This window comes from Gymnogyps californianus, chromosome 3 (assembly GCF_018139145.2).
Source record: "Gymnogyps californianus isolate 813 chromosome 3, ASM1813914v2, whole genome shotgun sequence".
NCBI classification, from domain to species: Eukaryota; Metazoa; Chordata; class Aves; order Accipitriformes; family Cathartidae; genus Gymnogyps; species Gymnogyps californianus.
The window spans coordinates 59,494,961-59,520,100 of NC_059473.1; the positions used below are offsets into that span (position 1 = coordinate 59,494,961).

At 40.5% G+C, this 25,140-nt stretch overlaps 1 protein-coding gene across 1 annotated transcript in view; it reads left to right on the plus strand.

The window, feature by feature from the left end:
* Positions 1-25,140, plus strand: part of ARID1B (AT-rich interaction domain 1B) — a 339,938-nt gene that overhangs the window by 310,269 nt on the left and 4,529 nt on the right. The window contains exons 13-20 of the mRNA XM_050895216.1: positions 111-320; positions 3,763-3,967; positions 13,545-13,683; positions 15,014-15,186; positions 16,858-17,008; positions 19,673-19,769; positions 23,037-23,826; positions 24,689-24,819. Coding sequence (XP_050751173.1) covers positions 111-320; positions 3,763-3,967; positions 13,545-13,683; positions 15,014-15,186; positions 16,858-17,008; positions 19,673-19,769; positions 23,037-23,826; positions 24,689-24,819 — 1,896 coding nt within the window. The remainder of the gene's footprint in view (positions 1-110; positions 321-3,762; positions 3,968-13,544; positions 13,684-15,013; positions 15,187-16,857; positions 17,009-19,672; positions 19,770-23,036; positions 23,827-24,688; positions 24,820-25,140) is intronic.

Here is a 25,140-nt window from a genome sequence, read left to right on the forward strand (position 1 = left end):
GCTTTAGTTTGTTTGACATCTTCTCTTTTTCAATGTTGTGAGTTTCTTACTTTCTTTTCCCTCCCCCTCCCACCCTTCCCCCAACTCTTTTTTTTCTTCTTGCGATTTAGAAATCAAGTTCCTCTACCACAACTGGAGAGAAGATCACTAAAGTCTATGAGCTAGGAAATGAGCCGGAGCGCAAGATGTGGGTCGATCGGTACCTCACGTTCATGGAGGAGAGGGGCACGCCCGTGGCCAGTCTGCCAGCTGTGGGCAAGAAGCCCCTGGACCTGTTCAGGCTCTATGTCTGCGTCAAAGAGATTGGAGGTTTAGCACAGGTGAGAAGTGCTTGAAAGTGAACCTTTTGAAAAGGCATTTCTTTCTAGAGTATTTCCTGCTGGTTACACCATTCCATTTTCAGCCCTGAGAACATGGTTGAAGAAAATAGAGTTTCGTGCTTTAATATTTGTCTGGAGTTCATTTTAGGCTGCATAATTGCCCTAAAACTCTAGAGTTTGAATCAAAATTGACCGTTGCTATACATGGATGAAATTGTGAGCTGTTCAGGGGAATCCAGTAATGCCACTAAGAGAAGAAAAGAGGAAAAGGCCATTGGATCAAAGTTATGAGTAAGAAACAGATGATAGAGCTGAAAGGAAAAGGAGATTTTGAAATCCATCCTTCCCAGATAGGGATACTGCCTCTAGGACAAATCAGTTCATCTCTCCAGAGAAGTGGCAGATATATTCTTGAAACACAGTCCTTCGTCCCAAACCTTTCATCTCTGAGTGTCTCTGTACAGTACATTTGTTTCTTAGACATGGACTGTGCTTTCCCTGTGTTTGGAAAACGCTTACAGGATATTTTGGGTTGCCTTACAGACATAATGATTACAAGGAAAAGGTGAATTACTTAATTGAGATGAAGGAAAATGAAAGCAGGAAGAGCTGAGAATAAAAAAGTCACAGATGGGAGAGAGAAGCTTTGGTTTGTGTTCTCACCAGTTAACTGGAAGTTTTGCAAAGGGATGTTTGGAAATTACTTGTGAGTTCTGTACCACCACAGAGCAAAACTAAGTGTTTCATTGTCTAGCACCATCAAAAGGGAAAGCAGGAGAAAACGGTCAGTATTTGCAGCCTTAGATTTGGTATTCGATGTCATCTGTCCTTGCCTGATGCTTTTACAAAGCATCCCTTGCACCTAGGGAATCACTCTGACTAGGTGCTAGAAGCTACTGTGAAGTGCTGAGACCCATAATTTCTGTGGTTTTAAGAACATTTGTGGATGTTCAGTGTTTTGCAAGATGAGGTCTTAAACATAGCTATGTAGATAAATATGTATATGCAATATTTAATATAAAATAGATAATATTTAATATTTAAATAGATATCATTTTACACTAATTACAAAATCTGGACTCAAAAATACAGCAAACAGATCCTCAGAAAGAGCGCATTTTAATAATCTATGTGGTTAGTTCAAGAAAGAAACGTCCAACATCAATTAGTACCATTTTCAATGCTATTTTTAATAGTACACCTCACAACATAGGATTTGACTACTGAGTTAGATCATTGGCCCTTCAAGTCCAGAGATTTTAGCTATTCTTGTTATTAAAGGAAGGCAGAGAAACCTAATATAGTTCACCTTGCCAGTAGTTAAATGCTGTATATGGGTAAGAGATGTTATCCTGACATTTTTAGTGATCAGCTCGTGCCCCCCAGCATCATAAAGATTTGATTACTTTTAGCTCAGAAACTTTATTACAGGTAAATCATATCATGCAGCTGCTCTGCCTCATACAGCGTGATTGTGCCCATAGTATGACTCTTAGCATCAAAAATTAAGCAAGATGGGGGGCAGATGGGATATTCTAGAGAGTCATTCATGTTTGCTTATTATGGAAATTTATTTTATTTTGGGACACTCAGCGTTGATTTGCAGTGACAGACATTATGCATTGCCAAAGAATAGATGCTGTTCACTTAGACTGATTTTTGAAAGAGCTTCAGTTACAGACGTGTGTGCTTCAGTACTGCTAAAAATTGACACTTAAAATAAAGGCTCTTGGTTTTGCTGGTGTGCCCACGTGAATGATTACTATGTTTATCTGTTTGGGGCTACTGAGAGGTGCAGAGCCTTGCTTGCTGAGGTTTATTTAAATGCATCTGTGTGATGCTCTCCTAAAAAGCTGTTGCTCCAACTGCTGCACTCCACATCCCATGATTCTGCCGGCAGAGTGACAGGGAGTGGAGCTGTGCAGCAGCGGTGCATATTCTCTGTCTGAATAGTTGCAATTGATGGGGTCCCAACATGAACAGACCAGCTGTTGGCAGTCTTCTTTTAAATGCCAATATACTGGGCATTTAGGCATGAATGTTTCTGTTTGCATTATGCAATGTGTTCATTACGCACCACTTAGCTGTAAGTCAGTAGGCACAAAGGACTGTGTAACTGGATTTCAAACCTCAACAGGGGCAGTGGATTTCAAACCTCAACAGGGGCAGTTTATGAAAATCTTGTCTCCTTTAACTCCTGGGTTCTTGCAGGATGTACCAGAGAAATAAAAACACTTAGCATAGCCATGCCAACCTGCTTGCTATTAATGCTATCCTCAAAAGATCTTTGCTGACTGGCAGCAGTTACGGTGTTATTAAACACTGAGAGAAACTTAGAAATGTTTCCTTTGCTGGCATGCAGGCTTAGGAACAGTATGGCTAATGATAACCTTTGTAGCTATACAAGTTAAGTTGGAGTCATTAAAATCTCAGGCCTCAGGGCAAGTAGCAGTCATTATGGAATCAGGATTCTTCCCCAACAAAAGCTGAGATGCTCAGATGTTTAAAGCCCATTTATTTCAGTGCTGCCTCCCCTCCTTGGATCATACCTAGCAGTTGCACAACTGGTTGAATGAACTTTGGGGTATCAGGTATTACAGCAAAAATACTGGCTGCTATGAGTGGTACAGCTGAGCGAGCCAGCGGCATCATCCAGGCTGACAAATGAACTTCGCTGTTATTACAGATCAGCTGTTTGAGGAACTCATGAACAGAGTCTTTCAATATTCTCAGCCTTACACTGCAAACAAGACTCGCAGTGGAGTGGTGCAGTCAGCACTGTAATACAGAGTATTGCTGGACTAGCCCTGTGTGTTTGAAGTCTGCCTTAATTAATTAAGGGGCCTCGCTTCACTCTGCCTCTCATCTAGCCAAAGGATCATTGATCTATCCCTGCAAGACGCCCTAAAGTGAAAGGACTTGAACCAGGAATTATAGGCTGAACTGTTTGACAGCTGGTGGCTATTTTGGAGAAAAAATTATTTTTCATATCAATGCTCAAACACTTAAATTGCGGAATAACACTGTTATGGCTTTCTAAATTAGTTTTTAGAAGCTGCTTTTTAATTAGAATAGGGTGGGTGTGGGTGGGTGTCGGAGAGGGGGAGAATGAGCATGAATTTGCTTGGAGATGGATTGCTAACTGAAGAGCATAGGCCCTGGAAGAGCGCAAGGCATTTAAAAGATGCACCATGCAGAAGACTCTCCACAAGCAAAGCTTTTTATGTAGCTATCAGCAGGTTCCTTAATGGTTTTATAACTGTAAATGCTGTCTATGCATTACTGTGTGTGGGAGTAATGAGCATTAGTTAAAAGAGGAAAATAAAAAAAGTAAACCAAGACATTAAGTGCTTTTTTTTTTGCCTTTTTTTGCCTTTTTTGTCTCCTGACTTAAGCAAACCACTTTGCTGCAAACCAATGATTCTGCCATTTATTTTGCTAGGTTAATAAAAACAAGAAGTGGCGTGAGCTGGCGACCACCTTGAACGTTGGCACTTCGAGCAGCGCAGCCAGCTCCCTGAAAAAACAATACATTCAGTACCTGTTTGCCTTCGAGTGCAAGATTGAGCGAGGGGAGGAGCCCCCTCCAGAAGTCTTCAGCACTGGAGATACTAAGAAACAACCTAAGATTCAGCCGCCATCTCCTGGTAAGTCAAAACAACTGCAGCTTCTTACACAACCATTTTTTGAATGCAAAAAATACTAGGTTGCAGTTTATATATTTAGAAGCATGTCTTGCTAATGCTGGACAAACGACAAGGATAAATATGTTGTTGGCATCTTGTTTTCAAACTTGGAGCTAGCTCCCAAGTCAAGTCAGATTTAACTCTGAAGGGCCATCCACAGTCGTGTCTAGTTTGTCACCGGTCACTCTAACGTATAAATATGTGTGCACCAGCATACCCTTCATATTTAGAGTTACATTGGCATAGTAAAAAGAATAGCATTCTGCACGGATGTGCTTGCACTGTAAGACAGGAGGCAGCCGGTACTAAAAGGAGCGTCCATTTGTCTGAAGATCAGATTCTGGTACTTGTACTTTCCTTGCTATGACTGAAGCTGCCTTTTCAACACAACTGTTGGTCAGTAAAGCTTCAGTCGGAGTCAGAGTGGCAGATGCTGGACAGATCAGTGGGTCTCAGGTGGTTGCTCTGATACAGCTCATGTTGAATGTGTGGCAGATGGAGAGAGTTGAGAGTATGGTGTATCCCCACTGCCAGACCTTGTAGTTTGGAGGCACGCTCTCTGTTCTTTTGTTGCTAATCCTGTATGTCAGATAAGTCATTAGCACCACTGTCTTTATCTTCTCATCTGAAAAATTGGAACTGGAATTGCTTTGTTTTGGCTGTTCTTTTTGCATGTATGGTGTGGTGTTTGAAACCACACTGTTTTCTTTCTAAATTCATTTAACTTAAGACTCAAGATTTGATAGTCATGATTGATATTCAAGGCAGGAAAATACTTAAGTAGAAACATTTTAAGTACATAGGAAGAGGCGTTGTGTTAGTCTATGATGTTGACTTCTGGACTACCCATGGAAGAGGAAAAAAATTTGTTTGATTTGCTGGTTATTAGGCTTTTCTGACCAACAAAATAATTCGACAAAATTTGTGAACTACCTTCACAATTACTATTAGGCAGACTACCTTTGGTATTGCCAAGAGAATATAATTCCTGGAATGTTTACAGCAGTTTCCTGCATTAGAAGGCCGTTTTAGGAAAGTATTAAATAACTTAATTTCTGTTAGTGCAGTTCACTGGCTAAAAATGGGAAGTGGCGAGTCAGGGACCCAGTAAGCTCTGCAGGCAGTTTGCAGGCTGCATGGCTCCAGTATCCTGTCGTGGATACTAGAAAATTGCAAAGACCTTTATAATAATATAATACAGTTCTGGCCTTTACAAGATCATTTCTTATGATAGCGCTTTGTCAGTACAGAAAAAGGTAACAGCGATAAGGCTTAAATCTTTCTCAGCCTAATGTATTCAGTGTAAGGGTTTGGGGGAGTGTTTGGTTAAAATCTTCCTAGGTATGTCTCTCTGTGTAATAAGTTGAATATTTCCTCCACCTTGTTAACACCTAGGGTTATCAGGTACCCCAACGCTGATTATTTAATAGAGAAAATAACTAGGTTACTTTGCAACGCCAGTTTAGAAGATGCAGGAAAACACTTGGTACTAGAAGTGGAGCCTATAGTCCAAATGTTTATCTGTCTGAAATGAGCATAGTGTCCTGAATGTGCACTACTACAAAAAATAAAAGATGTTGGACTTGCCTGTCACCTACTGAGAAGGCTGGTAAGGGGAGCTGAAACTGTTAGACTTGATACGGAGGGTGAAGAGGAAATTCATCTGTTCCTAAAACTAAACAACAGTACTAGAAATGAAAGAGTATTTTGCTTTGCTCTCTCCTCCCTTACCCCTCTCCCTCCAACACTGCTCTCAGCAGTTGGTTCAGGGATGATCACTTTAAATTGGCTGAATTTTGAGATTAAGAATCATTATTTAAATACGTAAACCTGAAACAAAGGAATAGAAACGTCAGACATACCACTTTTACAGGGCCCTTTTGCATCATGACGCTACAGATGAAAATGGCAAAGTCCAAGTTTAAATTTATCATAACATTCAAACAAGCTGTCTGTGAGGAGAACTGAAACTATTTTTCTAAAATAAAAACACAGCAGGACATAGAGACTAGAAGAGGGGGAAGCAAGCAAAGATCTCAAGGTTTGTTTTGTTGGCGAGAAAAGAGCTCGTGTCACTGAATGGGACTGCACTTCTGTACAGAGAAAGGCTTTCCCAGTGTGTATCAGCTTTAGTACATGAAATCCCGCTGAGGTATAGATGCTGCAGAGAGTACAAGCCTGTTCTCTTTAATAGTCAGGTTTTTTTCTTGCTCCTTTTCCTTTAGTATATACCAACATTAACATTTTAACTGCACAAAAGAAGTAGAGTTGTGGATGTACTTTAGATAATCTGTTACTCTTTGGTATTCAGAGGGAACAGGAGCCCAATACAACAAGAAACAGTAGCCTCCAAAGGTCCTTGCTTTAACCATTAGACTCTGTTATGCAGTTAGCTCAGTGTAGGCAGAGCCACTTCGAAGCCAAATCCGCTTGCAGAGAACTAGTTACAGTATTAGGGCTGAAGTTAATTCTGATAAAAAAGCAGGGGGACTTGTCTCAAAGGGGAGCGTGTTGTATTTTGTCCAATTCTAACCAGCTGATGCTACGAAATCAGCATCTTGAGAGTTTAAAAATCAGCTGATCTTCATAAAACTTTTAAAACTAAGTATTTCAATTGCCTCTAAGAATACACAAGGACTGGCAGCCTTCTTGGCACAGAGAAAAATTCGGTTCCTATGTAGATGTAGTACCCAGGTAGATGTTATGCAAGGTGGGAGCAGGCTGAAGCGCAGTTTAGAGCAAATCAGTTCTTGCAGATGTCTCGCATCCAAGGAGTGACTATGTGACTGCCTCACAGACAACCTTTAGAATGCAGTCATAGAGGAAACGCTAGGAAACACAGTGCAACAACCATAGCGAGGAGATTGCTGTAGAAGAACCCAGTCAGGGAAAGGATGCGATGTGTAAGTCAAATTTATGGGACTGCGAGGCAGTGGTCTGGGGCCGTATGTTAGTCCATTTGCTCGTAGCACTGTATTTGGGATTCTCCCATCACTTCTGGTTTTTACAACATCATTAATAAGGTAAATGGTATGTAAAGGAGTGAATAATTTAGTGCTATGTACAGTGCAATTCAGGATAGTGTCAGCAATTATAAAAAGTTGAAAAAAGGAGTGAGAGTAGAGCAGCAAAGTGACAGGCTGGTTGGCTTTGTTCAGCAGAGGTTTGCACAGTAGTCAAGGTGTTAGGGGTAGGATTAGCTGTCTACTTTAATAAATGTTCTGGCTTCATGTCACTGTCAGAGCCTCTTCTGTTCTTTCATAAAACTCCCAGGGAGAGGTGGGGGCCTGAATGTGTTTTAGTGTGGCTTGTGCTGCTCTGAGGCTGTGCAAATCGGAGGCATGCTTGTGGTAGGCTGAGGCCTTTGTATCACAGCTTAAATCTGTCTGGGTCAGGTAATGCCGTCAGCAGTGACGACCAGCAGCAGATGCCTAATGACAGACTAGCTATTAGAGGACCCATGTTGGCCTTATGTCCTGATTGTTGGGTCCGTGCCAAGGTCCATGTCAACTGTTGACTGCTCTTTTGCTGCGTAGAAAATCCCTTATAGAGAGAGAGGCATTGTAGGTCTTCATAAGGATCCTTCTAGGACTCCAGTGCTTTCCAGAAGTGGATGCAAAGACAAAACGCTCTTCCTGTCGTGTGTGTGTGATAGTTTTGACCAAAATATGCACAAATTATGTGGCAAGTTCTAAACTGAAAAGAATTCTGGGGGCCATTATGCTAAGCACTAATGGGTGCCGGAGAACAAATTTCAAAAGACCATCAGCATGAAGGAGTTATTTTCCATTGCTGTATTCTGCCGCTGTAAATTCTTAGCTGCAGTATGCGGTTATGTATGCATGACTCTCAAAATTACAGACTGAGTGTTTATCCTATACTGAATGAACAGGATGGCCACAGTGGTACAGCTGAGGATGTTCCTGAGTAACACTCAGCAGCTGGCCCTGATGTCAACGAAGATTTCATTACAGCAAACCTGGAAAATTGTGTGACTGTGTTGGAAAGAGGGAGCGAGAGCGTGCCAAGAGTGTGTTCCCTGCGTTTCCTTGGCAGCAGAGAAACAAGACTTGGGGAGGGGGATGGCAGGGGGGACGAGACACAGCACCACACGACACAGCCATTCAGTGAGTGCGTCTGTAACCAAACCCATCCGTCTCTGCTGGCGGGTGGCTGACTGAAGTGCTATTATTAGCAGGCAGGTGATGTCATGGAGCGTGTCATGAGGCCAGCCAGGGAATCCCCACGGAAGATGGATGGGTGAGGGGTCGGGAGTGGTAGACGGGGGGACAGACAGAGGTGCCCCCATGCCTGCACCCGTGCCCACCCGGGGGGCCCTGCCGCAGCCAGCAGCCCCCAGCCCGGCCTAACTGGGGCACTGGGTTCATGCTGTGTAAATTATCTTCCCAGCGTGGCGGCTGCCTGTTCACTCTGAAGTATGTGAATGTACTTAACCTTCAGTAACCTTTCCATTGTTTACTTTAGAGTATACATTTGTAGCTTCTGGCGAAAGGTAGGGATATCCTAGAGAGCATGTCAGGCCTCATATTAATGGCGTTTCAAGAGGTTGCATTCTTCTTTTCTTTTTTTTTTTTTTTTTTTTTCCCCCGAAGGGAAAAAATTGCTGGCAAGAGATTTTTTTTTAACTGCATATTTCTGTTCTGGTAAATAAAGGGTCTTTCCTGAAAGCCGTACTTATTGCCATGCAGGCTTTGCAAGGAAAAAGCCATGTCAGTGCTATGATTCCATGCTGCTGAGCATAACGCGTGCCATTGAGTGAGCTGTGGAAGAGTTTGTAGAACCTCACCTTCTCGCTGACAAAGATGTTCATTTTATTTCATTTTTGATGGATCTTCTATTGTTAAAAGCATATTCTTACAAATCTGTTATGGCACTTGAAAGACAAGTGTTGCTTAGATGTGGATGTGAGATGAAGAATTCAGTAGCTATGTACACACAGATTTTTTCCTGGACATCCCCAAGTCAGCTGCAGAATCATGTAAGCAGAGATTATCTATTCTAAAAGAACATTGTTGTTTGTCTTCCTTCTTAGCTTTTTGATTAATACTGAAGCTTATGAAGCACTTTAAAAGATACAGTTTCTATTTCAGGATGTCCACAATCAAAATTAAATATCTACCATAATAAAAACTCTGCAAGGATAGATGTAAAAATTTCAGAGAGCAGCTTAGCAAATGTAAAATTTAAGGTGAAACATGGAAAAGGAATATGGTACTTTCTTACAGAGAAGAGGGTTGTTTTCATATTCTTTAACTAGAAAACATTGCGAATAGCAATGTGTGTAAAATGTATGTGTGAGAGAACATAACTAGTTTGCATTTAACGTGTGTGCATGCAGGCACTTATGTGCACATGCTGTATCCAAAAACTGTTTGAAGTGTATTGCTTTGATGCAAAGTCAAGTGCTCAAAGGTTAGGAAATGCCAAAAGTGAGATACAATCTTTGCAACCTTAATTATGTTTCCTTGTGCATATACAGTTCAATACACTCTTAATTACGCAGTCACATTGAAATTTCTTCCATGAAATGTCTGTGTCGTTCAGTGCACAGAATAAACAGTGCTCAGTGAATGAGGAGCTATTCAATATTTTTTGTTATCCTCACTTTTCACTACACAGCCCTTACTTGTGCCACAGTTTTCAACCAGACTCAAACAGAGAGTTATAAATTTACTTCTTGGTTTTTCTCATCTTCACTAGAACTGTATTTGAGGCCTTGAAAAAGTATTAATCAGCCTTTGCCATACCCATCTGAGAGGGAAAGTAGTATGATTCCCATTCTACAGAAGAGGAACTGGGCTACCAAAAAATTTACAACATGAGTATCCGCTAATTCTGGGTGCTAGTTTTCTAAGTTTTGCCATGTATAGCCCTTTATATGATCTCATTTGTTGCCCTACATGTTCTGCACAGCTGGAAAATAGCATCTCTAAACAGATTCTCTGAGAAAAGGAACACACATCTAAGAACCTCTTGTGCAAAATTTAATTTCACTCATATGCCCAGTATTGGACTCTTCACAGTATTGAACTCTTTGTCTCTTTATCCAGCCACTTATGGTTCTTTCCCTGTACTTGAACTCTCATTAGGTACATTTTCTGGGCTTTCTTGGTGTTCCCTGTTGTGTAGTACCATGTCCATGCAACTTCAGACTTCTCAGATTCTAATCTGATCTCAGCAGCATCCATATCTCCTTTCCAGGTTCCCAGTCCACTTGTCAGTCTCCTTCTAATCTCCTTTTCTGTTGATGGTCAGAAACCCTATTACCTTGCCTCTGCTTGCCCGCCTCCAGTTGTAACCATGAGAGCTTGTATGCGGTGGCTTCCTGGCTATAGGTTCTCGTGCTCAGCTCCACATTCAGGACTGCCCAGATCAACCCATGAGCTGAATTACAGTGAGAGTCCTGCTCATCCCCAGCCTGAAATAAGTACAAACAGGATCTTCAGAAAACCAAGCAGTGACTGTATAGCAAGCTAATAATCTCTACATATAAACAGGTATTTTTCACAAATTTATTTGGCCAAATCAGAATAAACACTGGAACAGCAAGAGTACTTTCCCTGTCATAGGCACGTCCCCAACGTTACCACCAAGTCTTTTCTTCAAACAATGAAGGGACCACTGGTGCTGTGTGTGAAAAAGGTGACCAAATATATACTTGGCTTGGAAGACTCACAGAAAAATATTTCTCTTTGGGGGACAACAGAAGAGGACCATATATTTTCAAAGGCATATTCTTAAAAAAAGCTGGCCAGTCACAGCTGAAAATTTCCAAAACAAAATTAGCTTGAGGGGAATATCCATCAGGATGACTTCCTGATGATTGGCTGAAGCTTGGCAAAGGTACTGAAAATCACATCCTACAAGAGAAAGTCAAGTCGCTTAAAAAATTGTACCTGCTCTACCAACAGTAACCATTAAGAGTACATACTTACCTTATTCTTTCTCAAGGAATGTGCTATTTACATTGATGCTATTACTTAAATATAGATGAACTATTCAGTGGTCGGTGAGTGTATGACAGAAATAATTGTCTTTGTGGTTGCTTGTAGGTCATATCCACGCTTGGGCTCTTCTTGATAGCTGATGACCTAATCCAGAGATTGAAACACTTGCAGTCCCTATTCTGTAGAAGTGTCCCTGACCCAATGGAGGTCAAGAGCAAAGCATATTAACAAAGCAGTACCAGAAACTTTGCACTTCTCAAGATAGCATTTGCCTTCCATTTTTTCAGCTGTTTATAAGCAGTCATTTAGAAAGAGGCGGGGGAAAAATAACCAACCCTATAACCACCACCCAGCAGACAGAAATTTGACTTGCAGCTTCTCAGTTGGATATCTTCTTTTTGCTTTTAAATATTTCCGTATCTAAGATTATGTAAAACACATTGTTATTCATAATAAAGATTCTATATTCGTGCAGCCCATAAATACTGAAAAAATATTTTACTTGTTTTCTTTAGGTTTACTTAAGATATGAATTAAGTTCTTGCTCAGGTAGGATAGGGAAGAACTTAATTGCTGCTTAATGGCCCACCATAAGAGAAATATGCTGGGTTAGGCAATATCATATTTTACAGTAAGTATGTGGCTACACTAAGATGTTTACTTACATGGTTCTAATATAACGAGTTGGTATGTGACAATGTGTGGCTTAACTCAGAAATGCTTTCAATCTTTTTAGACGTAATCTAGAATTGTGTTTAAAGCTCAAGGGCAGGAGAATGATCCTGGCTCACTCAGGGGTCATATATACAAAGGGCTTGTTTTATGTGAACATGATGATTTTTTTTATTATCATATGGATTTGTTTTATTATAGCACTAAAGCATTTAGTCAAGTGCAGCATTAGTTGTTGCAAATGTTGTTACTGTATTAATGCAATCAGAGAGCTTTTCTTAAACTTTTTTTGAACCTCATTACTATGTGAGCATCATCCAAACACGCCTCCGAAAGCTGAGGACAAGAACAATGTGGTCTACACAATGTGGATTTTACGTATGCACATGCTACTGAGACTGATTTCCAGATAGTGGAACATGTGTTACAGATATAAATGAAACACATATGAAAAAGGTGTTCTTGGTTAAAAACAAGCTCTGCCTGTCAAGATGATGAGCGTTCTAGGATTCTGAGTCAATTATAAACTACTCTCTCTTTCACATACAGAAGAAAAACCCATACTGCTTGTTCCAATTTTCCCTCTAACAGTAATTTATAAATTTTTTTTAATTGGTTGTTGAACGTATATGGGCACTATAAAATGCTTACATGACAGTTCATAAAAAAGAAGGACCTCTCAACCCAAAGCCATGTCTTTCTGAGTCTATTAGATTTGTGAATTTTTTCTGTTGGTAATTTTTTTTCCCAATTGCATCTAAAGATTTGAATCCTACAAGTTCTCCTCGGGTAGAATTTCTGCTGCAAGGCCAATCAGATCTAAGGCTTAGACATTGTTACCAATTCCCAGTTACCACCTTCTAAATCAGAAAACTACTACGTCAGATCTTTGGAGTTGGGGGATGTTTCTCCTCAGTAGTCATATGAAAATAGTAACTTCAGTGTCTACTTTAAAAGACTGGTCTGAATGTATTTTATCATTAGGTTATATGATGTATTCATTTAATACCCTTATTACTGCTCAGTCTCATCGGAATAGAACAGTATACGCTTTTCTACGCTGGTTGTAATATCAAGAATATAGCTATTTACCATGGTTAAGGAAGACAATAGTGCTGGTACTCTCTCGCTTTCTGAGATCTGAACATAGAAGTTTTTGCAGAAGAAAGAGATGCTTTGCAGAATTGACCTGGTCTTGTTACATATGCTCTACAATGATCCTAACTACATTTTGTTAAGATGTCCATATTTTTACAGTTTTATTAGGAGTGTTAGCTATAGCCTCCTGTTCAAAGTCTACTTTCAGCGATTGCTTTCTTCTTATCCCAGACTGCCTTTTGCATTTCTTAAATACAATCTTTTGCCATGCTGTCTCAAAGATGGCATAGGGTTGCGGTGTGCCACTAATCATTTGCCATGTTTCACCATGGAAATGTCTGCCTTTTAGTGGTAACTGAAATTATGAATTTATATTAATATAGCAGTTTAAATTTGTGAGGAAAAGCTTCTGGCTGAAATTTGCTTTATAAACATATGTGTTGTGATAGTGATTACATAAAGAAGTATGTGCCAAAGAACAACCTTCATTTACTCTGTTGTAAACTATAGACAATTAACTTTGTATCTCTGACCTCTGATTTAAATGATCCTTCATCTAGATGATTTCTATTCATGTTGCTTCAGGCAGCAGATTAAATTCATGGTTCTAGGAAAGATGATGGCTATTACTGCGCAGCACATCCTGATCTCAGAGGATTTGGGGGAAGTTAGAAAGTACTGAGATGCGTGGTATAAGCAGGCTTATGGGGGAAAGAATCAGTTTTTCTCCTTGATGATTATTATTTCCACAGGAATTTGGCTGCTACCTTTTAATATTTCCTTTTTCTTTAATTTCCCAGCTAATTCTGGTTCCTTGCAAGGCCCACAGACTCCACAGTCTACTGGTAGTAATTCCATGACAGAAGTGCCAGGCGATTTGAAGCCCCCAACACCAGCATCAACACCTCATGGACAGATGACACCTATGCAGGGTGGCAGGTATGAAAAGGGCTTTGCTTCGTTTTTCATTGGGCTGTACTTCTATGACAGTTTGAGCCGGTCTTTCCCTTTCCCAACTGCTCGGTCACTCATCTGATTCTGTGGTGAACCGGTGAGAGCCTTAAAAGCGGCAGAAAATTATTTCTTTTTGGAGGGGAGAGACGGAAAGGGAGGAAGGAGTAGGAGCTGCATTAGCTTTCTAAACACCAGAGAACTATCAGACAAGTACCAGTGCAAAGTGGGCATGTGAATATGTGAAGAGCGAGGAGGAAGGTGGAACCCAGCAGCACCAACTTAGAACCACAACCTTCCTTTCCTTGCTTACCCTGTCCTCCTCTAGTACACAGATCCAGACATTCATGCTCGGAAGGGAGGAATGTGTGGTTTTAAGGTGTTATTTAAATTCAAATTATGAAAAGCGTGCGGTTGAGATAGCAGAGGATTCAAGTGGATGGACCAAGAGATCCCTTTCAGTTCTATGTCGTGTAAGTCACACAGACCAGCTTAATCTGAAGTGAAGCCTTCTTACCATTCTTTAAGGATCCTTAGCCCACTAAAGTCCAGCAAAAAAAGTTCTTGTTGACTTCAGCAGGAACATAGCTGAGCTCTGAACTACGTATAGAGTCAGTCCGAACTTAACATACTTAGGTTCTTTTTTTCTCCATCTGTAATACTGCAGAAAGGATAACAAGAACCTTTTTTAACTGTCATTAATTCAGATTGAGTTTTCTTTCACTATGTAAAAAATTTTCTTCTGCATTAAGAATAATTCTGATAGTTATCAGGGAAACTCCATTTTCCAAGCCAAATTTTTCAGGGCATTAGAATAAAGCTGGCTGCAACCGTAAAGGTTAGTGCCTCTCCATAACAGTAAATGGTATTTTGGAGGTAAATCAAGTGTTGCTGTTTAGTCTTTCCTCTAGTAAGAGAGCAATGAGGTGCTTGGTAAATTTGAAAGGTAATAAATATGAAACTGATAAAAAGTAATACTGTTTTGACACAGCATATAATTAACCTGTGGAGCTCACTTCCTTGGGGTAGTGAGGCAAACAGCTGAGTGAAATTTCAGAAAGGTTTAGACTTTTATATGAGTAATAGGAACACACACAGTTGAATTAGATTAAAAACCCTGATCTTTAAGGTAAGTAGCCAGATAAACTTGGGGGAAAAAATGATTGTCCATTGTGGAAGTTTTTTGCATCTTCCTCAGATGTATCCTGCACTGATCACTGCCACAGCATCATGGGCTAGGTGTATTATAGTCCAGTCTGTTTTCACAATTCTTATGAATACATGATGATGTTAATGCCTCCTTTTTCTCATCTGCTAGAAACAGCGCAGTTAGTGTGCATGATCCCTTTTCTGATGTAAGTGATTCAGCATTCCCAAAGCGAAACTCCATGACGCCAAATGCACCATACCAGCAGGGAATAAACATGCCAGATATGATGGGAAGGATGCCATATGAGCCGAATAAAGATCCTTTCGGTGGAATGAGAAAAGGTACTTTCTTTGTGGGAGCTTAAGTGTTCTTCCCTACTTCTATGTAATCAAGATGTTCTAGTCGTCAGAATGAGGTTTTTTACTTCGCTGATTGTGCCATTGGTAAAATGGTATCCTCGTAGCAAAGAGAGGTGCAGTGCAATTGTGTTTCATTTTGGTCTGGTCATATTTTCCCTTCTCAGAGTCACGCTGTTTGTTTTAGACTTAAGAGAATCCTAAAAATGCTTGTAGGAATACATTTCAGGAAATGGCATAAATTCATAGGGTTAGATTCTGTGCAGCGCCGTGTGTTTCTTGGAGGTGGTTAGCTACTCTGCAAATCAGATGCTGGACTTCAGTGTTAGAATGTGAAGTGGTGAAGCAACATGCCTGGTTGTAGTAGGGCTGAACTGGGAATTCACTGTACAGAACTGAGCAAGTCTCCTAATGCTCTCTGTCTCAGTTTACATATTTTTGAGAACAGGAAAGCTAATTTTTTCCTCACTTGGACAGCCCCTGACAAAAGGTGATAAACACACTCAAAGTTTGTTTATTTTTAGAAAGCAAAAATTAAAATTAGTGTCAAACCTGACTCTTGTCCTTTTGGGCACTTAACCTACAGATAGTTCTGTGGATATTGTAAAATGTGCTTAAAATGAATCAATCTTGCATGCCTCATATATAGGAAAGTGGGAGGAAAGAACACAAGCAGGGCTCACAATGGCTGCAAAGAGAAGAGCAGATGGAGGAGATGAAATTAAGAAAGTGGAAACTGAAAGGGAGCAAAAGGGAGGAATGGGAAGAAGAGGTCCAGAAATCAGGGGAAGAAAGACATGTGATGAAGTGGGGAGATGCTTTAAAAGAGATAGTTAATCTGACGTGATTTTTTTTTAAACCTTCCCTTTAAATCCTTTTGCCTGGACTGTGGACACTAGCATAACACAGTTGGAGGAAGGGAGAACCCTCTCTGCCTTAGACTCCCTTTAGGTTTTATATCCATGTGAGATTAAGTGGGTTTATTGCACTTTGTCATACATTTCACACTTATCCTGTCGAAACAGAAATGTCTCTGTTCAGTATCTACTATGAGGGACTAAAGGATAGAGTCTCTTCCTCTATTTGCTTGGGATTTATATTCTATAATAGGGGTCAACATGCCTTTTCTTGGACCCGTAGAATATGCCCATCCTGCTCGAGAAGCTATGTTAGGATACAGTATCCTTTCCATAACTAAATTATGGTGTACATATGTGTATGAGGGCTTTATGGGAAAAAGAAGAGCCTGATTCTGACAGCTTTGTAATCCAAACTAGGAGATTTGCTTTCATCTGTTTTGTAAGGTTTATGTTTGCATTCATATTTAACATTGTTTGGGGTGAAAAGAACAAGAGCGAGTTCATCTTCAGCTATGAAGACCACAGGGAAGAAGCTGCCGGGTGCCTGATGAGCTCAGTTCCAGTTCCATAGGATGAGATTACTTTCCTCACTTGCAGCTCCTTAATAGTATAACCATCATCTTGGTAGTGGTGCTGCTTCATGTCTTTTCATCAGACCCTGGAGAGCATGTCAGACACCAGCTAATTCTCCTTGGCAGGTGTTAGGGATCTGAACATTATTTTAAAATACATCATTTAATGGAAAGATATCTTCAAACACCCAGAATAATATATATAATTTCCCTTACTGTTGCAGTGCCTGGAAGCAATGAGCCTTTCATGACCCCTGGACAAATGCCTAACAGTGGAATACAAGATATGTATAACCAGAGTCCATCTGGAGCAATGTCCAACATGAGCATGAGCCAGCGACAGCAGTTCTCTTATGGAAGTGGCTATGACAGGAGGTGAGTCGATCTTCAGGAAAAAGAAAAGCCCATTAGTGAAAATGATCCTCTCTCTCCCCTTCTCATTTTCCCGTTGCACCTTGCAGAGAACATAGCAGCCTGCATTTCCTACAGCATCTTACTAAATCACTGGGAGTCAAACCACTGGTAATGACTGAGTCTAGCTGTTCACAGAAATTAATAAGGAGGAATTGTCACACCTTAGAATTCACTCAAGCTGCAGCAGATCAGCACGTGGGTGTGTTTGACAGCTGCCTTCAGCTGGCGGCTGGGCTGGGCTGGGCTGTGATGGCACAAAGTAGCACTTGAGTTCATCTTCTGGCCATGTTTTCACCTAAACAGTTGTTGGTGGCCTTTTTAGGAAAAACAAAATGCACAGCCTAAATATGTCTGGTTTGTGGTCTGTTAGTGAATTGCCTTTGGAGAGTCTGGAGTCTGTTGTCTGAGCTGTAGGGGCACCAGTCTGGCAGTGTGTCCATCAGGACCCTCATAAGTTTGTCTTTCAGTGAAGTGCACAAAATAAATTTGGTCCTGTTTTGTTTATCTCAGGAAAGGCTTTGGGAAAAAAAAAAAAATCAGTAAAATCACTGATGTCTAAGCATTGGTATAGCAAGCAGAATGGTTTGAGAACGTTGGGCTTATATCAAGTATTCCGGTAGGTTTTGCAGCTCTGGCTGTATTCCTACTTTTACTTTCATTAGGCTGTGTACTTTAGCTTCACTTTTCGTTTCCTAATGGTAGCCAAAGTGGTGCAGTGTGGGTCTTTTAAGTATAACGGCGGAGTAGTTTTCAGCCAGTAGTTTGAAACAGTAGATGTGTGGAGTAACACAAGTATAATCATGTTGTTCAACAGGTCACATTGCTGAGGAGCCAGTGAGAGTAAGGGTTCCAGTGGAAGGTGATAAGAGAATGTTTTCTTTAAGGGGTGTGTTTTGTTTTATTTTGTTGGCAATTCTGGAGAATAAGTGCTTTTTACAGAATGAGGTTTCCTTTGTCATTTTTTAGGTCGGATCATGGGCTGGGTCCTGAAGGCAGTATGGGACCACCTGGTCAAAGCAACATGGTGCCTTCAAACAGTGACCCAAGCATGTACTCTCCTAATCGTTACCCTGGCCAGCAAAGGTGAACACTGATTTCTCTGTTTGTAATATCTGCAATAACCAGCTAACGAGTGCTAGCAGCCTCTGTGAGAGACATAGACAGAATATGTGGCCTCTTGGTGTGTTACTTCTGTTTTGTCTGTTCTTATTTAGGCTTTTACCGTTGGTTCGGTTTCTTGGGGGGGGTGGAGGCTGGGGTGAATTGGTTGACTTTTTGTAGCCATAGAATCAGAGATGTTAGAAAAGGAGTGTACATCCTACCTTGTGTATCTCCCTGCCAATACAGAAGCAGAACATATTTTATAGGCCCAAGTTCTCCAGAGCAGCATTAAATGACACCAGTTCTGAAGGTTCCACAACTTCACCTGGCTTGTGGTTATCCTGTGGCTAACAAACTGAACATTTAGAAAGTGTTCCCTTATGTATAACGTACATGTACCTTTGCTCAGTTTTATCTTATTGCATGTACCATCCTGGACAACTGTAGACAATTCCCATCAGTTGTATTGTTCTTTTAACTGGCATTAGGTGTAATTTTTCTCCATCCACGTCATAATTTTAGGAGATACTGAACAGCTATTGCTTTCATTCTGGTCAGCTCTCAAAAAATGTGAGTTTTCTATGCTTTAGGAAAAATTAGGTCCTTTTAGTTCTTTTAACAAGTCAGGTTCCCCAGTTCTTCATTTCTCTGACTCTCCCTGATACATTACTTCCATAATTATACTCAAATTGTAGATGTGTTCTCACTGGCAGTGTACAGAGAGGAACTACTGACATACTGGTCTGCAATACAGTGTTATTTATCAATCTTAATACTTTCCAAGTACTTCATTTCAGCAACCTAAATTTCATTCAGATGTGCTAAAAATATTGCAGTTGCACTGTAGTGCTCCTCAGAGGTCTTAAAGGCCACAGGTAAGTTTCCAAGTGCAACACAACTCTGTCTCATGTGTATGCTTCATTCTGTAGCTTTAATTAAAAATTACATGAACATTAGCAAAATTATGAGTACTGTTTTTACTCAGTAATGATGTATTTAAATGTTACGTATTGTAATGAAATTTGTACTTACTTTCTGTCACTATCATCAGACTAAAATCACAATTTCACTTTAAATTGGCAGTTAACTATTGCTTGTATTCTTCAGTAATCCAGAAAGTAGCTTGCTTGGAGACTGACTTGTTAAAACACAAGAATTTTGACTTGCAACCTTTGAGCTGTACATCAGATACTTTTCCACCTAAGATGGATTCCCAGCGGCTGCAGCTGCCTTTCTTACCTCTTTGCTGACCATACCCTGTTCCCATTCCTGACTGCTACCTCTAAATCTCTCTGTTGCATCTTCACTGCCCCTCCTTTCTTCTGTCTGCTTTTTCTCCTTCCTTCCACTACCAGCTCCAGCAGAGCTTACTACATCAGGCTCAGGACCATACCACACTGTACCTTCACCTTGTTTCCAAATGGCAAATATCTTCAAGGTGCAGGATCATCAGAGTACTTTGCTTTTCCTGGTGGCTTGGAAATTCCAGCAGCTCTAAGTGTTTATTTGAATGCTTCATTTTAGGCATGAACCATATGGGCAGCAGTATCCAGGACAAGGACCTCCCTCAGGACAGCCACCATATGGAGGACATCAACCCGGAATGTATCCACAGCAGCAGGTAGGAGAGGGGGAAAACAGCTATATTCATAACATTTGTTTAATAAATGTCACCCCCAAATTCTGTATACATTCAAAAATTTGTTTATACATATATGTCTTTTGGCACAGAGGAGCACTGTAGTTCTGGTCAAAATCACAGCCCATATGGATAAGCGGTGTATGTGCAGCTATAGGAAAATGTGTTCATTACACTGGAAAAGTGTAAATTTTAACAGATGTTCTGTGGCTTTGGATGTGTGTCAAGTGATTGTCCCAAGTTAATAACCAGCAGACTGGGAAAGTATAATTCGTAGGCTAGTAAAGTGATGCTGCCCCAATTCCAGGAACAAATAGGAAGGCTGCTTGGCTGGCAGGTTGAAGGCCCTTGCCTTAATGTCATGTAGCCAAGTGAACCCAACAGAAAACTGGAACAAAGTAAAACATGCAGCATGATCAATTATTTAGAATGCTGTGGTGGGTCATATGAGATACCTATCTTTAATATAGATCAGATGGCATATTCCCCACGTGTTATCTCTAGTAATAATATGGTACAAATACATAAGAGAGAACATTATTAGTGTTAAAAATAGTTTAAACATTTGTACATTCCAGTCTTCCTAACTGTGTAATAACTTTGAAAATACAAATTACATTAATTAATAAGATTTTTTTGCTAGGTGTATCATTAATACCTTGTGGGCAAAATCCCATCTTGTAAGTCAATATGAAAACTCCACTGACTTCAACAGGATCAGTTTCATCCTGGGTGTTATTAATTCATTTCTAGTCACACAATAATTAAAGTTGAAGTTAGCTTCCAAAATAAAAAGCATTTCCTTACAATATAAAAATTAAAATGTAAGCTAGTTTTCAGCCAATTTCAGATAGTCCTTTTCAGTTTGGGATACAGTTTTACTAGGAAATTCAGTGTGGGGGGAACCTAAAAGAGGAGATCTTAGATTGCACTGTACTGAAACTGTATATAAATTTCAATTTCAGAATTTCTTGCTTATCTCTGTGGCTCATAACATCTCTAAAATAGCATAATCAGAAAACTGTTTTGTTGTTCTTTATGATGGGCATATGCTAGCAGTCTAGGTGATTTAGTGGGGAAATTGCAAAGATATCTAACAACATTTTGTGATAGTCCATGCTAACGTATGCAGGGAATATATTAACTACATGTTCATTTAAGCAAGGAGACAGCTAGAATTTGTAAAAATGTATTTGGCCCTGTCCTTAGTGTTGTTTATATGCTTTGTACAATGACTCTTGAATGCAAAGTGCATTAATGCAAAAAAGCAGTGAAGAATGAAGGGCAAGGATCCTGGCCGGCCTCGGCCTCTCCCTCCCACTCCCAGAGGATTCCACTTCTTCATTTAGCTAGAGATTAGGTTGCCGCTAGCTTATTTTCAATTTCCTAAATCTCACTTCATAGTGGTACAGGAAGAATGTGAAAAATGGCCCTTTCGAAGCTTTATCCACAATCTGAAGGCTAGGGAATGACCTGGGAAGGAGGTGGTTGGAGCATGAACTCCTGGGGCTAATGAAGCACTTTGAGCCAGGTTTTTCAATTCCTGCATGAATGCTCGTACCCCGAGAGCTATTATGCAGCAGGTGACCTGTGTTGGTGTCTTGTTGTCTTCTGCGAGGTCTCAGAATTCCACATCCCCTGTGGAGAGAGACACACATTGTGCAGCCTCGGTCTCCTGCCGAACCTTCACACAGGAGGGGGAGTTCAGGTGCATCACTGTCCTCAGCATTGGGTACCATTGGGCATGTTGACACTACATATACAAGAGCGCTGAACTGCTTTTAAAAAGGCACATGCTTCAATCCCAAGTGTCTGCTTTGAGCGCTCTGAGTCACTGTGGCAAAACAAACACCGCCTTTTTAGGTGTGGCAACTGCCAAGTCAGTTCTTAATGTATAAATTGGCCCCAAGGGTGGAATTTACTACAGCAAGTAGTTTATGTAAGACTGAAAATAGGTATTTCTCAGATAGCCAGACAGCTCTATAGAAAGTTTAAAAAAAAAATACTTTCATGCAATACAGTAGTTGTGGTTTTATGTGCATCAAGGTTGGAAGATGAGTTTATGAATCCCAGAGCTGTTTTAACTGACCTATATTGAATACATACAGAATTTTATCTGATCTTAACTCTAGTACATTAGTATACATTGTGCAATGTGACTGAGCTACAGTTTCCGGGGGAGCCGTAACTTTGAATTTGCCATAGATCATATATTCAAAAATCACCCATTTAATTCACATTTTTTGCTTCAGAGCACTCAGTGTGGTTTGAACTGTGGAACAAACTCCCACAGGAACTAAGGACCACTGCAAACCTTACCACCTCCCCTTCAAACTGCAACATGGCTTTTTTTGTTCTGCCGTCTTAAACATAAATACATACAAGGTTGTATGACTTAAAAACAACTCGGCTCCCCCCAAGGTAGAACAGCTTACCTCACACAACATTCCCCACTTGAGAGGGTGAGAAACAAAGAGGGAATAAACCATAGGTAGCAGCTGTTAGTTGCATTGCTTAATTCATTACTGATCAGCAGGGTAAGAACCTGCATAAACTAGAACAGAACATTTGGATGTGACCATTTGCTGTAATAATCTCACAGTAAATTAAATGTGTTTAGGATGATTTGGGAAGAGGGATGGTTGCCCAAATAGGACCATGTTCCTGGGAATTACGCAGAGTAGCAAACGGCAGCAGAATGTTTTCTCGTACTAATAAATTCACTGTGTGTAGTGTATGCCCTGTTGTAAGATCCAGTGTCTCAGACATGCATGCTTGCAGCATATCTTGTTATTTTAAGAGTTTATTCAGTGCTTGTCTCTTGAAAAGATTCACTGAGTGGTTTTGAATTTTTTTAAGATTTTTCTTCTTAGTAGACTAAGCATAAAAAAGAAGTGAAAATATTTTAGTTGGTGAGGACCGTTGCCTTTTCATGCATGTCTGAAATGACTAGTGGAATTTAATCTGACAGATAGGAAAGGAAAGGGAAAGGGAGAAAATGAGAGCAAGCATAAGAAAATTTAGCCCAAGGATAAGTTTCCTTTTAGTATTAAGTTATAAGCACAGCAAAACAGAGGCTTAAAAAGAAAGCACTGGATCAAGCCTAACCATAGCACTGCGTGCCCGACTCTGGAATCAGCACAATCCCTCTAGAACTAAGTGCCTTCAGCTTTTTGAGCTTTCAGCCAATATATTTGTATTGTGTATGGAGTAGAAGTGACGCATCTTCTTTCCAAAATTTTTTTTCAGAACTATAAGCGACACATGGATGGCATGTATGGGCCTCCAGCCAAACGCCATGAAGGGGATATGTATAACATGCAGTATGGCAACCAGCAACAGGAAATGTATAACCAGTACAGCAACGCTTACACAGGGCCTGACAGGAGGCCCATGCAGGGACAGTATCCATATCCGTATAACAGGGAGAGGATGCAGGGCCCAGGACAAATGCAGCAGCATGGAATACCTCCCCAGATGATTGGTGGCCCCATGCAGTCATCATCCTCCAGCGAAGGTCCTCAGCAGAACATGTGGCCAACACGAAATGATATGCCTTACCCTTACCAGAATAGGCAAGGTCCAGGAGGCCCTGCGCAGGCCCCACCGTATCCAGGGATGAATCGCACTGATGATATGATGGTACCTGACCAGAGGATAAACCACGAGAGTCAGTGGCCTTCTCATGTCAACCAACGTCAGCCTTCTTATATGTCATCCTCAGCCTCCATGCAGCCTATCACTAGACCTCCTCAGTCATCCTACCAGACGCCACCCTCTATGCCAAACCACATCTCTAGAGCTCCAAGTCCAGCATCCTTCCAGCGCTCTTTGGAAAACCGTATGTCTCCAAGCAAGTCTCCTTTCCTACCCTCCATGAAGATGCAAAAGGTTATACCCACAGTTCCAGTGTCACAGGTCACAGGACCTCCACCCCAACCACCACCAATTAGGCGAGAAATTACCTTCCCCCCAGGCTCTGTAGAAGCATCCCAACCAGTCTTAAAACCAAGACGAAAGATTACCTCAAAAGATATTGGTAAGCATCAAAACAACAGCCAAATACCGAAATAGGTTGGGAGAAAGGGACTTTGATTTTGATTTTCTTTTACATTTTAAGACTATTTTGACAAGTAGTTAACTTTGGTAACTATAATGTGATTCTCTTCAATAAAAATGTAATAACATATGCATCAGTGAGGAGGATAGGTAAAACTCATCCCAGACAATCTGACATGAAATGAAAGCAATATTTTCTATGGAGACCTGAGGTCTCCGGAAATGCACTAAAAATGAAGCTTGCCTCAGATTTCCAAATGATATGTGTTGAAAGGTCCTTCAGAACGTCTGTTAAATCACCAATACAACATTTAGCTGAGCAAAGCTTTCTGTGTTCTTGTTCCATGGAAGCTCATGCTGTTCTGCTGTGTAGTTATAGTCTCTGCCTGCCTTGAATGGCCCATTTATTCTTTCCATATTATTTGTCATGTTTGTTTCTCCCCCTGTTCTTTCCCAAGTATCTTCTTATCTCGAATTCCTATTACATTTCATACATTCAAGTTCTCATACTTCAAGTTCCCACACTCCTGACAAAGTATTCTACCTTTATTTACCAATTATTTGGTTTAGTCAACTTCTCTAAGTTTGTACGATTATTTCGGCTTCAGCAAAGTCAGGAAGAATGGCCCTGTTAAGATATTCTCCAGTATTAAGGCTGAGCAGCAGTTATAGAAAAACTGAACAGGACTAAGTCCTGAAAGCAGGGTCTTAACCAGTGTTTCAGTAACTATTTCATTGAAATTCTGCATCCTCAGAATGTCACAGTTTCATCTTTCAGAACTCATTAACGGTCTCCGAGGAGGCACTAATACTGTTTTACTTCTCCTTCTTTCTTTCTCCAGTAACTCCTGAGGCCTGGAGAGTGATGATGTCTCTTAAATCTGGTCTTCTGGCTGAAAGTACCTGGGCGCTAGACACTATTAATATCCTTCTGTATGATGACAGCACTGTCGCTACTTTCAACCTCTCTCAGGTAGGTGGGAAAGCAGTATACTTAACTTTCCAAGGAAAGAAAACTGAAATAAGATACCTACCAAAATGCTGAAGTCCTTTAAAATTGATTATAATTAACATAAATTTGAATATTGTGAAACTTCCCTTTTTTATGATTGGTAACAGTGAGCAACAAGAGATAGCTTTAGGTCGAATAGGGGAAGTCATAAGCCTGAAAGAAGGGTATCTCTTGTAGAAAGGAGCATGTAGGAATATAAGAATTTTAGCGCTGACAGAAGACGAACGTGTAAATTCACACTCACGATAGTACAAGGACAATCCCAGAAAACAGCAATGTGTT